At 39.2% G+C, this 15,644-nt stretch overlaps 1 protein-coding gene across 2 annotated transcripts in view; it reads left to right on the top strand.

Annotated features, from left to right (window-relative positions):
• The window catches only part of CARS (cysteinyl-tRNA synthetase), a 43,735-nt gene that overhangs the window by 18,740 nt on the left and 9,351 nt on the right, over positions 1–15,644 (top strand). For both annotated transcript variants that reach the window (XM_015822072.1, XM_015822070.1), the window contains 9 exons: positions 1,638–1,787; positions 2,023–2,163; positions 3,335–3,423; positions 4,295–4,416; positions 4,511–4,623; positions 6,218–6,346; positions 7,137–7,266; positions 7,500–7,603; positions 8,976–9,073. In XM_015822072.1, coding sequence (XP_015677558.1) covers positions 1,638–1,787; positions 2,023–2,163; positions 3,335–3,423; positions 4,295–4,416; positions 4,511–4,623; positions 6,218–6,346; positions 7,137–7,266; positions 7,500–7,603; positions 8,976–9,073 — 1,076 coding nt within the window. The remainder of the gene's footprint in view (positions 1–1,637; positions 1,788–2,022; positions 2,164–3,334; positions 3,424–4,294; positions 4,417–4,510; positions 4,624–6,217; positions 6,347–7,136; positions 7,267–7,499; positions 7,604–8,975; positions 9,074–15,644) is intronic.

Here is a 15,644-nt window from a genome sequence, read left to right as displayed (position 1 = left end):
GTGTTCCATCTGGTATCCTAACAGGATAAAGTGGTTGGTTTCCAGTCTGCCTTGAAAGGACTAGCGTCAGTGACTGAGGATAAAGCCCAGAAGTCAGACCCCAGTGTCATGGGAAAACAATGAGAGAATCTCACAAGAGGGAATCTCTTAAACTACCTAGTCAGATAGTTGTTTATTCCATTTTATTCCTTCTTTTCCTTTTCCTGCTCTTCCCTTTCACGCCCTCTTAATTCTTGGAAAATTTCATCCTCTTTGCTGTTGCTGATCCTTCAGAGCCTGCAAGATACTTATGACTGACTTTGAGAAGTGCCAAGACCTTGCTGTTCAGTGCTTCCATCATCACCTTCTCTCCTTGCTAACATGCCTTATTAAGAGTTGCAGAGTGTTTGGATTAGAAGGGGAAACCCTGGACAGTTGCATAGCTAGCACCTAAGTCAGGGTTCTTCAAACCTGGCCCTTTTATGACTTGTGGACTTCAACTCCCAGAATTCCTCAGCCAGCGTGCCTGGCTGAGGAATTCTGGGAGTTGAAGTCCACAAGTCATAAAAGGGCCAAGTTTGAAGACCCCTGACATAAGTCCTTCAATCATGTGTTTTTCCCATGATCACATAACATCAACCGATGATCCTGCCAAAAGATGTGCCTGTTTTAAGTAGCTACTGACACATGCTACAGAGCATCCTCATAGACTCATTTCCACTTGGAATCCAAATCACTGCATAGCCCTATTCCTTATAGTCAGATCCTAATATGTTCTTACCTCTCAATGCTCCCAAGCCAGTCTGAAAATACCTCTTGTCCAAAGTTTGATTTTAGCTCCTCTTTTCCTTTCCTTGAGCTGCCATCCTCTCCTCTGCTGCCAATCAAATGTAAATCCCTGCATTTGTTGGCCTTCAGCTTCTCCCTTAGTAATTGCCATAAGCATTGCAAAATCATTTTTGAAAGGGGGTTTCGAAATTCAGCGAATGATGAAATGGATATATATGCAAATATTCATAATTTGCATACTTTATTTGGAAGATCCACTTCTATAGTGTAACTGCTTAATGAAGAAATTTGGAGAACTCAGAAACTGACAGGCATACTCTTCTGTAACATTTTAGTGGGTCCTTACATAGGAATGACCCAGTTAACAATTTATATATATATATTCCCATTATTAAGGGCTAGGGCAGGGGTAGGCAACCTTGGCTCTTTTATGATTCGTGGACTTCAACTCCCAGAATTCCTGAGTCGGCATGGCTCAGTTGGAAACCTCTCCCTTTCCCCTCAGCATGGCTGGCTCAGGAATTCTGGGAGTTGAAGTCCACGAGTCATAAAAGAGCCAAGGTTGCCTACCCCTGGGCTAGGGTATGGGAGATATATAGTTACAGTCTCTTGGAGGAGAGAGGTTGAATGCTGCACAAGAATAGTGAGAGAGTAGGGAGTAGGACCTGTTTTCTCCACTTCACACATCCATACATGTCCTTGTTTGCAGGTATACACACACACGGACACACACACACACACACACACACAATGTAAGGAGGCTTTTAATAGCTACTTTTAAATCTCTCTTTCTACATACTAATAATTGTGCAGTGATAGAAGAATCCAGCTGTTTTTGTTTATGTTTTTATCCATGTTTCCTAATTCAGCTTTTTTCAGCAAAGCTGGAAGAAACTTCGGATCCTGATAAGAAACAGATGCTAGAAAGGATGCAAAATTCAGTGAAAGCTGCTTTGGAACCACTAGAGAATGGCCTGCAAAAGAAGCTCTCTGAGGGAGAGGTCAATAAACATATTGAGGTTAGTACACTTTTCTGAAACAGGTTGCAAGTCATTTCAGTCATTGCCTTCTGATACATTACCACACACACACACACACATTCTCAATCACTCATTCATTTCAAGGTACCACTGAAGTGGTCTTTCCCATGAAGCTTGAAGAGCATTTGAGCACGGGCCTCTGGGGAATTTTTAAGAATTGTGGAAATTGTGCATCAGGATAAACAGCCTGTGTTAAATAGAATTTATTTTTCAGCTTTTGTTGCAAGAAGCAAAAGATACACTGTCTGAGTGGCTGGACACTAAGTTGGGTAGCCAAGTGACTGACAACTCTATATTTTCCAAACTTCCCAAATTTTGGGAAGAAGAACATCATAAAGATATGGCAGCTCTCAATGTGAGTAGACATGATTATTCAACAAAACTTCAAAAGACACTCCTGAATAGTATTGCTCATCCTTTATTGTTTCAAATGTCCTCTTCTTTTCAAGACTGGAAAGGAAATGTGTCATATGTGTAGTTAAAAGCTTCAAACCACAAGTTAGGAAACTATTTCAAATAGATCTTGAATTAGAATTTTATTAAAATGATAACCTGAGATCTTTAGGCAGAATCCTCAGAAAGTCTACTATGTTCCATTTGTTCCCATCTAGAAAATCAGAATTATAATTAGATCCACATAAAGAATTATTCATCAATGGTTAGAGCAATGTTAGTTTCTATCCTTGAAGGATATTTTTCACATTTAGCTTTTGGAAGCTAGATGTTTCTTGATTTCACTAAGCCGATGACATGCTGCACCGGCTGGCTAGCTGTCGCTCCCCCTCCTGGGGAGGTTGCGGCTGGAGGGGTGCTGGCCTCAGGCATTCCCTCTTCTTCCATGGTGAGATCTTCCCCTTATCTTTGTCAAACTGTCCCCGTTATTTTAAGGATAGTGACTGGGGTAAGGGACCCCTAAATGGTTTTAAAAGTTTGTGGTTTTTGGCTTGATGACATGGTTCCTAAAAGAAGTAGCTTTTCAAAGAACTTTGAGGCTTATTTACCTTAAAGAATCCTTTATTTGGCTACATAGCTTCGGAGCGAACAATAAAAAGCCAAAAACTGAACCTCCCACCCCCAAGCACCGTAACAATGCATAACTCACTCCTTCATTTTACAGTCATCAATCATATGCTCCAATTAGTTTGAAGTGTGAATTTCTCCCTCCCTATTTCTCCTGTTACGCTGACCTTGGCTGTGCTATGCTGAGATATTGTTATGATTAGCTGGCATACTTTCCCACCTACTAGGCTAGTATTGTCTGCTTTAACTCTAGGAGTGATATGTAGGCTAAATAAAACATGTTTGCTTCTTCACATATGGCAAGCAAGAACATCCAATGTTAGCAGACTTGACAGCCGAATAATTGCCCAAGCACATTAGGTGTGGGGGGATCAGTTCCTATTTGTCTTAAGATTTTCCTACCAAGTTTTATTATTATCATGCTACTATATAATTTTAATTATAAAGCAGAATATATTTTGAGATTCTGGTGTAGCAGAAAAAAGAAAAGGTTTGGTTTTTTCCAGGTATTACCTCCAGATGTCTTAACTCGTGTTAGTGAATATGTACCAGAAATTGTGGACTTTGTTCAAAAGATTGTAGATAATGGATATGGGTGAGTATAACTTGACATTTTCCCACTGTTCTCTATAATATAGAGAAAGTGGCGAGAGTAATAGTTTGAATATCTAACAAGCAATTCAGTGGCTTTTTTATAAAGGAATATTTCCAATGTCCTTTTTATCTAAGAGAGTCTTAACTTTTCGCTACATTACATAACAAAGAATTACAATAATTTTTTTTGGCTATTTTACAAGTGCTCATAAATTTAATTCTTATTCATTTTTCCCAGCTGGGTGCTTCCAAATGAGTTGTCTATGGAGATTCTCAATCATCCAGGTCATGGTTGTCCCACAAGGGCTGTTCAAAATGCAACTGGACTTTATTGAGTTTTTTTCTTGAAAAACATTTTTCTTCTCATCCAGGAAGCTTCTTCAGTTCTGACTGAATGGTGGGGAATGGAAGGATTTATATTCTTTGCAGTCATCTGGTTGTTAGCACTCTGAAGGTTGGTGGTTAACTCTCTGAGAGTCATTGAAGCCACTTGGAGGTGTATCTGTACCCTCAGGATCACCCAGATCAGAGTACAAATGGGTGTGGAACTTTCTTGGGACTGTTGAAAGGACTCAGGCCATTCAGCGGCCCCAAGAAGGTTCCACACCCATTTGCACTCTGATTCTTCTTGGACGAGAAGCAAAAAGTTTTTCAAGGAAAAATAAAAACCAGGAAAGTCCAGCTGCATTTTGAAAAGCACCTTTGGGTCTTCCAGATGAGCCGAGCTACAATTCCAGACATCAACCCCACAGCATAGCATAGCTTTCTTGAATTCTGTATAAAAATCAGCCATGCAAAAGTGTTGAAGCATATTATTTACATTAAGTAGTGTCAACGTTCCTATCTATTGAAACTGTCATTTTGCCTTCTAGTTATGTGTCCAATGGATCTGTTTATTTTGATACACTAAAATTTGACGCATCTGAGAAACACACCTATGCAAAACTGGTCCCCGAAGCCGTGGGAGATCAAAAAGCATTACAGGAGGGTGAAGGTAATTTAATTTCCATAAACGAATCTTTCCGAAAATATTTGGAGAAAACTATGAAGTTACTGATTCTTGTAATTCCTCCTTCTGCTTCTCCTAGGTGACCTGAGTATCTCAGTGGATCGTTTAAATGAAAAGCGATCGCCAAATGATTTTGCTTTGTGGAAGTCCTCCAAACCAGGAGAGCCTTCATGGGATTCTCCTTGGGGCAAAGTAAGGATAGCTGAGATTGAGCCATCCGTTGCGCGATCAGAAGACACAGCTTACTCCCTTGGGGGAGGAGAAAGCTTTTTTAAAAAAATTCTACAATGCCATTTCTGTAACCGGGCAAAGCAGGAAAACTTATCTTGTGCCCCTCCTTGTACGTGATTTTCACTTATGCAGCAGACTCCTTGGGTTCAGAACACTCTTATTGCATACGACACCCAGAGTCACTCGAAACAGTGAGATGGGCGGCATTTAATGAAATAAATGAAATATTATGCATATGCATTTTAATCCATGTATAATGGTACATTGGTACTCAACTGCTTTGAAACTCATCGAATTTGGTACTCAGTGCATTTTGACACACAATTTTTGTCCTGGTAGTCATGGTTTGTTTAGCACTCATCCCACAAGCTAGAACTTTTCGATGTCAGCAGCCTTGTGACTCGCTACATTATTCCTTATGGGAAAAAGTTGTTTGGTACTCATCATTTTTGGTATTCCTCACTCAACCCAGAACCAATTAACAATGAGTACCGTAGTGCCGTAGTACTGAATAAATTTGTAACAACTACACCCATTATTAATTTTATAAATTCAGGAAATACAGGTACTCCTCGACTAACAACCACAACTGAGCCTAAAATTTATGTTGCTAAGTGAGACAGTTGTTAAGTGAATTTTGCCTCATTTTACAACTTTCTTGCCACAGTTAAGTGAATCACTGCAGCTGTTAATTTAGTAACAATCTGGTTTCCCCATTGACTTTGCTTGTCAGAAGATTGCAAAAGGTGATCACATGACCCTGGGACACTGCAACAGTCATAAATATGAACCAGTTGCCAAGCATCCAAATTTTGATCACAGGAGCATGGGGATGCTGCAACGGTTTTAAGTGTGAAAAACGGTCTTAAGTTGCTTTTTTTCAATGATGTTGTAACTTTGAACAGTCACTAAATGAACTGTTGTAAGTCAAGGACTACCTATATAGCTGTATAAGGTGCTAGCTCATAAAGCACTTAAATAACCTTTTGTTTTTTCAGCTGTGGTGTTTACCTAATCAGTACAGATCAGATTCTTAGATTAAAATTGTCTAGTATTGCTGTGAAATAATGGCCCTAGAAAGATACAATTTGGAGTATTTTTTTCCTCTGTGATCCAATAATTTTATAGATGAGGTTTATTTGCTTACTTTTTTTAAACAGTCTTCCCATCTGAGCTGGTTATAATGAACCTATTCTTGTTATCTTTGGCCTCACAGCTCTCTTAGCAGACTTTTTCAGTTTTTACAGTTTTAGGCAATTATATAGTCAGTTCATCCTAATGTTTTTCTAAGCCATCAGCTGATTGGAGGCTTTAGAAATATTTATCTACTAATGTCTTTAATTCCTAAGCAAAAGACAAATATATCCTTCAGTTTGAAGGACACCACCTTAAACAAATTATGAGCCCATCACCATTCTGTAGTCATTCTGTACTTCTCCAGAATTCACTAACTGAGCTAAATCACTTAATGAATTTAGTGCATGTTAGCCTTTAGTATTAAATCATCTAGGATATTAATGTACATGATTAATAAGTTATCACCCTGTGTTAATAGGGACGTCCAGGATGGCATATTGAATGTTCTGCAATGGCTGGATCCATTCTAGGAGAATCTATGGACATTCATGGAGGAGGTTTTGATCTTCGTTTCCCCCACCATGACAATGAGTTGGCACAATCTGAGGTAAGTGGTGTGAGGCACTAAACCAGTAGTGCTTGACCATTTTTCCCCCTGAAATCCTGTATATTCCTGTAAAAAAAGAAAAGCTGAGCCTCACCAAGATGGAAACAAAAATACTTTTTCCAAAAAGAACATTTATATGCATAGAGAACATTTATATGTCATAATGGTCATAAAATGGATCAGTCATATCACCAACCCTATTTTATGACCTTTTGGGCAGCAGTCATTAAAAGAACCCACATCCATTAAGCAAACACCACAGTTGTTAAGCAAACCAATGTTTTACTGTGGACACAATTTTTCTGAAATGGAAGCAAGTGCCAGTTTTCAGCAAAACCATCATAAAACATGATCATTTGGCCACGAGTTACTGCAAATGGTCATAAATGCGGCTCTGTTGTCAATTGCCCAAAGTTCATCATGTGACAGTGGAGAGGGCCCAACCATCAGATGTTTGAATTTGGGTTTTAAGTCCCCTTTTTTGGATCAATTGTAACTCAATGGTTGCTAAGTGCTGGTTGGATTTTTACTGTTTCTTATGTTTTTATTGTTGTTAATATCAGCTACCTAGAATCATGGTACATAAGCAGGGCATCCATAATTTTCTGAAATAACTTACTAATCCTCAGACTGACCATAAAAATGTTTTTCTATTGCTTCCTATCTAATTATAGATATCTTCATTTTTTATTCTGTTTACAACGTAGATCACACTTTTTTTTTAATGTTGCTGCAATCTAATGGGGGTTCATATTATAATATAACTCTTTGGTCTCATTGATTTTTGTAGGCATACTTTGACAATGATCACTGGGTGCGCTATTTTCTACACACTGGGCATTTGACAATTGCTGGCTGTAAAATGTCCAAATCTTTGAAAAACTTTATTACAATAAAAGATGCATTAAAACAGCATACAGGTAAGATCTATCAATTTAAAAACATTTCATTTTTGATGGGTACAATGGCGCTAGCTGTTGCTTAGCTTATCTCCGTCATCTTTGGCATTTAAGATTATTTATTTTATTCTGTAATAAGTATTTTGGGTTTTTTTTTTAGAGCAGCTATGTATTGATAGCCTAAATGGCCTATGCCAGCTATGAGTCCCTACTATGCAGCTTTTTTCCATTTATTTCTTTAAAACTCTCAACAGCGCGGCAGTTAAGGCTGGCTTTTCTTATGCATTCTTGGAAGGATACTCTAGACTATTCAAAGAACACCATGGAGTCTACTATCCAGTATGAGAAATTCATAAGCGTAAGTTATTTTCCTTTCTTCTCATTGTTCTGTTGTGCAGATGTTGGGACATACTCCTGAAAAATACCAGGTGTTCTTTGTTCCTTCCTTCATATGCAAGATTGTGGCACAAAATAATAAGGTAGGCTTACACACCTTGATCTACCAGACCAAAATCAGGCCACTAGCCATATGTGGTAGTCATTCATGGGTTCATTAGTTTTGTTATCTGACAAAAATAACGAAGAGGAAGTAGGAACATTGGGGGTCAGAATTTCAGAAGCCATTATGCAGGTCGTAGATCACAAATGGAGTGGGCCCAGTTCACAAGGTGGCATAAGCATCTACAGATAATCCTTGCATAACAACTATTTGTTCAGTGACCATTCAAACTATGATGGTGCTGAACAAGGGGGGCTTATGACAGGTCCTTGTGGTTGCAGCCAGTGTAACACCCTTACAATCACATGATTGTCATCTGGGTGCTGGGCAACCGGCTTGCAATCACCACTTGCACTGTCCTACAGCCACATAATCACATTTGCAATCTTCACTAGCACCTTCTGACAAGTAAAGGCAGTGGGGAAGCTGACAGGAAATTGCAAATAGCGACTTGATGTCACACTTAACGACAGCAACCAGAAGTGCTGGAACGGCCATTGCAAAATGGTACGGTTGCATGATGTTGGGCTTTGCAACCGAATTGCTTAGCAATGGAAATTCTGGTCCCAATTGCTATTGTTAACCAAGGACTACCTGTACTACCAATCGTGATTATGAAAAAAAAACCGACATCACATGTCATCATTTGCCCTAATCTCACCCTCATGCCAGGGTTGTGAGTAATATGTAACGATAACAATACATTGTAGGAACAATGAGGACTGATTAATTATTGGAAGAAGCCAAGAAGAATCCTATCAGCTTCCTTTTCCCTGGTATAGAGTTGCTGGTTGCCACTTAACTTGCCGGGTTAAGTCAAGTGACAATATCCTCCAAGATTAATCTGTATTATAGTGGAGAGGGGTTTCCTTAAAAGGCTAATTAGAAATAAAAAAAACTTGCAAAGGCCTGTTTTCTTAGTTTATTGTTCGCACTCTTTAAATCAATATACAAAGCAAGATGAAGGTAGGGAAAGCGGCAAAACTCTTTCAGATCATCCACCTTTTTGGCAGGGTCTTAACTTTGATTGACTCAGTAATCTTTTTTGTTAACATGTTCCACCATATTCTGCAAAAACATTTTTAAGGCCACACAGAGACACAGAGCAGGTGATGAAATTTCACTTTTCTTGCTGGGTTAGTCCTGTTTTAGACTGAAAATGAGTATTGGAATAACTATCTGAACAGTATATTTTATAACAGATTGTGGGCTCTTTCCTTTCCCTTTTTAGGAGTTTTTTTTAAATGTAAAGGATATCCTTCGGGCTCCTGCTGATGTGACAAGCCAGTATGAAAAATGGGAAAACCAGGAAATTGTACTGAATAAAAGGTGAGCTAACCATTTTCCTTTCTCTCTTTATGAATAGATATCCGTATATCTGTGTCAATGCCTGTTTTTCAAACTGGCATTTCCATTTAGAGCAGGCAGGGCGCATTGCTTAAAGACTTCCTTCTTGAAACTCAATTACTTGTTAATTCACATACCAACCCAGGCCATTCATAGCACCAATCCTATGCCTTCTTAACTGATTTCATCTTGCTGTTTAGTGCTTGGCATAGAAACCTACATGCCAGGCTCTGTTTGTGCATTTTGCAGTCAGTTTTTCTGCTTAAGTGTGCTAACATTTTATTGTTTTATTGTTTCCTAGAATGTAAAACAAAATGCTACCATAAAATCCATAAGTAGGAAAAAGAACTAATGTCCCCTTCGTAAGCTTTTCAAGAGAGCTGTGTTTCCTGATAAAGAAAACTTCAGATTTAAACACTTCTTCTGGCCCATTCTTTCCTTGGTTTGATAAAAATTAAAAGAAACCAGGGAAGGCCATCCAAAGAAGTGGGAGAAGACCGTAGACCAGGGACCTCACATATGCAACCAACTGGCCACAGCCATCATTTTCTTCAGACTGCAGTTTTCAACACTTTGTAGTTGCTGTGGTCATCATGGTCCACCAAGGTCCGGTGGCTGAAAGCTGCACAGAGCCCCAAGAAACATTACAAAGAGAAGAGTGGCATGGCAGCAGTGGCAGCATAGTAGTTCATCTTGGCTGACTCTTAGTATGAGTAGAGCCTGATTGGCTGGGCTGTGCACTTGGTGCCCCAGAGGCCCTTCATACCAAGAGATCCATTGCCCACCTTGATGCTCTGGGCCAAAACTGCTTCTAAGGTTGTGTCAGGCTTTCCGGACACAAGCAGTGGATAGGCACAGCTTCACTTGGGAGGAAGGGCCAGGATATAGCGGTAAAGGCTGTCCAAGGAAAGGTATGGAGAGGCAGATCTGGCTACTCTGCCATGAGGGTCTCTCTGCCAGGCAAGGAATAAGAGAAATAAGCAAGCAAGATCTTTCCACTGCTAGACACAGAGGGAGAAGAAAAGAGAACAGGAAAAAGATAAAAAAGAAAGAAATATCTCTGCTAAGCAAGGAGGGAGAAAAGAAAGGGGGGGGGGAGCAATATTTGAGCTGTGCTAATTTAAGTTTCCTAACTTTTGTCATTCCAGACATGATCTTAAAATAGTACTTATCAATCCAGTAATAAAACCAAATATTATTCAAGTTAATAAAAAACTCTAGCAGCTAAGTGGGCAGAGAAACAGTTGTTCAGCGGCAGCTGTGTTTTGCATAAGTCCTGGATTTTTAATTTAATAAATTAACAATATTTGTCATTTTTTATATTTTTGTATCTATGCCACTATAAACTTTCAGTATGACAAGCCTCAGGTGAGCAAACTAAGCCTCGTGCAGCCTTTGAATCAGTTTGAGTTTGAGACCCTGACCTAGATCAGCAGCATCCAAATTCAGGTAGAAGATCCACTCATTTACATGCCTCGCTTTTCTTTCAGCTGGGCAAAAATTAGCCTTGCTATCATCTGGGTACTATCAGCACTCAGGGACCCACAGCAGACTTCCTTTTTTCCTTCTTTCAGACTGAATTCTTTTGCAGTAACTAGTTGTTTTAGGGTCTGCTGCAAAAGCAAGAGCAGTGGCTTTTCCCCACATAAGCATGGTGGAAATTACAATCGTAGGCCATTTGCAGCACTCTCAGCATTTTGCTGGAGGCACAAAATCAGTGCTACAGTAAAAGTAATTCAGATTCTGAAACCCCAAACTGAATTTGACAGCAGTTTTCACTATGCACAGTTTTATGTGACTATTTCATAGCTGTTTTTTTTTTTAGCCCCTGAAGAGGAAAGTACATGGAAGCCCCACCTTGAATTCCTGGAACTCGGTTCCACTCTTGGCTGGCTCCCAGGCTGCATTTTTTTTAATATTCGGTCACAAAGATATCAAACTTGTTTTGGCCTCCCAGAGCTGGACATTCTTAAGAGGCATTCATTCTTTATCAGATAATCTATCTGAAGTAGGATTGCACAGTGCAAATTGAAACATTTTTGTTCAGAAACCTTCATTGTGTTTGGATATAATAACCATGGTTTACCATGATAGGAACAATCACAGTCTTGCTCTCCAGATTTGTAAACTTCTCCCTTCTTTTCCCATGGTCTGATAAGACAGAAGGCTTCTATTCCTGTTTTTGATTAAACCAACTGCTGTATCATCCATACCTGGAAAACTGTGACTAATCTTACATGGAGACTAGCCAGTTTCAAAACCAAGTATCTAAAGCTGGCTGACTTTTACCTACTAGAATTAAGATCTATCTCCAGTGTACAATTCAGACAATATTCTAGCATGCCACAACAAATCATGGGTTAGTGTTATACCTAAATTAATTATTAGTTAGTCAGGCTGCCTTTCAGAAGTTTTTTGTAGTTTGGCTTATGAGTCAAAATGCAATACAGTTTATGACAGCAGTTCAGAGTGGACTTGCCATCACTAAGCTATACAGTCATAAAGTGCAATGTCATGTGACTGTGCTGCTTATCATTGGTAATTCCAGCAGTCCTGGTTGCTGTCTTTAGGCAAGGACCATGCAGGTCATTAAGTGAGGATCTCATGTGATTGCGGCTTCCAACTTCCTATCTGCTTCTCCCTTGACTTGGCTTGTGGAAGCCAGCAGGGAACATCAGAAATTGGAGTCGTGACCATGGATCACTGCAACATCACAATTAGTGCCCAGATTGTGAACCAGCAGGGGAAGAGGGACACCGCAACAGTTGAAACTCAAGGACTGGTCACAACTACCACTTATTCAGAACCACCATGAGTTTGAACAGTTGCTGAACACATGGTTGTTATATCTGTACCCATTGGTAGAGTAGTTATATGCACTGTTGTAATGTGTCATCTCAGTGCTTTACTTTTAATAGGCTTTTTTCATTTTTTCCATTCTGGGCCCTCATTGTAATTTCCCTGTTCTGCCCACAATTAATACCTTAAGATTCTTCATAAATCTGTTTGTGCAGAGTTGCCTCTCCTCCCCCAAATAATTCCTTGCAGAAACCAAAGTAGATACATACTCAGTATTTCAGTTACCAGGGTATTGACTGACTGACATTTCTAGCTGCTGCTAAAAGGTTTTTATCCTTCCACACAAACATAGGTAGAGATCTAAATAAAGCAAAAGTGCTATTTTGCATAAATCTTTAGCCATGTTTTGGTTTTTACAATAGTCTAACAAAATTCAAAAAGTAATATTCTGATAAAACCATTACAAATAAAAATTGTTATTGTAAGGCGTGGTAACTATATTATAGTGTATTTTCATATAGTAACGGTTGCTTTAATTCTAGCTGGGAAATATCTTTTTTTTTTCCTCCTGAGAAACTTAGTAAAACAACACAAGCTCTGTCTTACTATTCATGGAATCCACAGTTCTGGGTGCTGCCTTCAAGGGCTTCTCATTCTATGGAACTGGAATGCCACACGCCACACCCACCAGGAACACATAGGAAAGCAAAGTGCATGATTCTAGTCCAAAAAGTTTCTCCTTTACAATATTCTAGTTTTCAAGGGAAGAAGCAGAGTTTGAGGGGAGATCTGGTTGTCCCTTAAACATTATCCTTTCACCCCAAAGGGAAAAAAGCCTGAAGAGGCTGTTTCAATGATGTTCCAGAGTTGCTAGTCATGTCCCATGCAACCTCCAAGCCAGAAGCATTTGTTTACCGCTGCATTGTATCAATTTGGCTTGCTCAATATCTTACAGAAATGATGTACTTCAGTCCGAATCTTTCAAGCTGGCTGTAGAACAGCTGCAAATGTTTTGCCTGACCTAATCTAAGATCTAAACATAGTTGGGTATGTGTGATAGGTTCTCAGTGTCAGCCCTCTGGACTCTCTTTTTCTCCCTCCCCCCCCCTTTTTTTTAATACCTTCAAGTCAGTGTTGACTCCTGGCAACTGCCTAAACTACTCTCTTCAGGGTTTTTGGCAAGATTTTATGGAAATGGTTTGCCGTTGCCTTCTTGTAAGGGCTGAGAGTGACTGGCCCAAGATCTCCCAGCTGCTTTGTGTCTCCTGGTTTCTGGCATGATGCCTTAAGCACTGCCCCAGATTGACTATCTTTGACTAATGAGCAAATACTGAGAACCACAAAGTATTGCTGGAGAAGAAAAGGCCTATCTAGTCAGGCTTCTGGTTTTTTCATTAACCAAGTAGATATCTAGGAAGATCTCATGCTAAAGCAGGGCATGGGTATAATAACTTCCTCCATGTTATTTCATAAAAGTAATATTCAATGCTATCTTTGATCCTAAAGGCAGAATATAGATATTATATAATTTATTCTTCCTTTAAGTAATCTAGGTTGATAATAATTAGCATAATATAAGGAAGCTAGTCCCACACTTAGATATGCATTTGAATAAATACTTTTGTGTTTGTTCAGTGAATTTTCCACCATTTATTTGTATTGGATTATTCTAAGTACTAGGTATGAGAAAATAAGATAATTTCCTTTCTGGACTTCCGGTTTTGCGTTGTAGCAGTGCGGCCAAGGGATTGTGGGGCTCCACACCCGTCTGGTTTTGTCCTGCCAGGGGACCCTAAGTGGGTCTAAAGCAGGCATGTCGAACTCGCAACGTCACATGATGTCGCACGACGTATCAGAGCTTTTTTGCCATTGCTGGCAATGGGGTGGGCGCGGCTCCGGCATGATGAAACCGGCCTGCGGGCCGGCAGTTTGACACCCCTGGTCTAAAGTCATCCCAGAAAGGTGACGAAGAAGGAGCTCCCCTCCGTCAATCAGGGAAAGATGGCAGTCGATCCCTTTGATCCGGGGGAAGCCCTCCAAACTGACAGGAGAAAGGCTAGCAGGTGCACTCCAGTGACTAGCCCAAGCTACTGGTATCCAAAGTCCAAAAGCACCAACTAAGAACAATTGTGAACAACGTGTTTGGAACTGGGTGAGAATATTGATCTTCTCTTCTCTATTTTGAAACTGATTTCCTGGAAAAGATCCCCAAGAAGCAAAAAATCCTCTGAAAGTGAGAAGGAAGGGGATTATAACCTCACCCTTCCATAGACGGAAGCGGCGATTTAATTTTCATGGGGGACAGAAATACATTGAAATGGATTAATGTAAGGCTACAATCTGGACAAAACTGACAATTATGGAAATTGTTAAGATTTTCCATTTGAAAGAATATTGATGAAAATACAAGAAAATAATCTTTTCGTTTTAAAAGTTGGAAAATAAATAGTTACTGACATCTAGTGGTGGATCAGAGTATAGACCTACAGCAAGACGCCCAGAAAGAGAGAACAACTTGTTCCTTTTGATCCTCAGTGACTTTTAGCTAAATAGAGAACAGCTGGGAATAGAGGAAAGAAAATACACTGGGCTATCTATTGCAGAATGAGAAATACAATTGTTATAAAAACTGCTGAACTTCTTGGATTATAAACACTTACTAAGCTGTGATATTTAAGATTGAAAATCATTTGCAGAGAAAGAAAAACCTTGAATTTTTGGCTATTCTTCTAGGGGAAAAATTACTGGATTGTTTTTAAGTGGTTGAATATTTTGGACTGCAACCTTGGCTGGTTGATAATTGTAGGATCCCTGAGCAGAAGAACCATTATAAAATATAGTTGTTTGTGATGGATTGGCAACTGGAAATGCATTGGACTATAAAGACTGTACATAAAGATAAGAATTATATAAGACTTTGGTGTTTGGAACTTAAGGTTGGTTGGTTTGATGAAAATGGAGGTTGCACACCCAACCAAAAATGAAAGGAAACCACGCTCAATATTCTTTTCTAAAATCCCCAGTCTGGAATATCAGAGATCTGCAGGAGTAATACTTCAAGACAAGACAAATACCTTCCAGGAGGAAATGCACGCTATGTTGCAATTAATTCAAATGACAATTGTTTCAAATCATGATGAGATTAAAAATAATTTTGATGATATAAATGAGTACATCCTTGACTTAAACTCCCAATTAAAAAACTCTCAGAAAATGATGACAAAGAATGAACAAGTAAAACAGACAATAGAACAAAAACCAGAGGAAAGTGATCCAAAGATAGAGGCTATAAACGAAGAAAATCACAAGCTTAATACAGACAAAGAAAAACCTGCAAAATTCTGCTATAATATTGGAAATGGAAAAAACATTCTATTTTTCAGGACTTCAAAACAAATCTGAGGATAAGAAAGAAGATCCAATAAAATGGATTATAGAGCTGTCAGGAGAACCACTAGAGTTTGGGAGACAAAAAATGAACAGAGAAATTGAGGGAGAAGGAAAGTGGAAGCTTCTTAACGAATATAAATGGGTAAAACTCCCCCTCGAAAGCGCTTCACTCCATTTGTCTTTCCCATTCTTAACAACCCTCATAAAAATACAGGAAGAATCCCCTGGCAAGCTGAACACATTGATTCAGAAAGCTGCTTGGCAAAAGAAGAAGGCGAGAGCCAGACCCAAGAGAGATGATTTGATCTACCAGATGGAGTACTACATGACTAAACACTTGTTTGAATATGGTTAAAAGAATTGT

The sequence above is a fragment of the Protobothrops mucrosquamatus genome, unplaced genomic scaffold (genome assembly GCF_001527695.2).
Source record: "Protobothrops mucrosquamatus isolate PMUCROS unplaced genomic scaffold, P.Mucros_1.0 scaffold1454, whole genome shotgun sequence".
NCBI classification, from domain to species: Eukaryota; Metazoa; Chordata; class Lepidosauria; order Squamata; family Viperidae; genus Protobothrops; species Protobothrops mucrosquamatus.
This window is presented reverse-complemented; position numbering and strand designations above follow the sequence as displayed.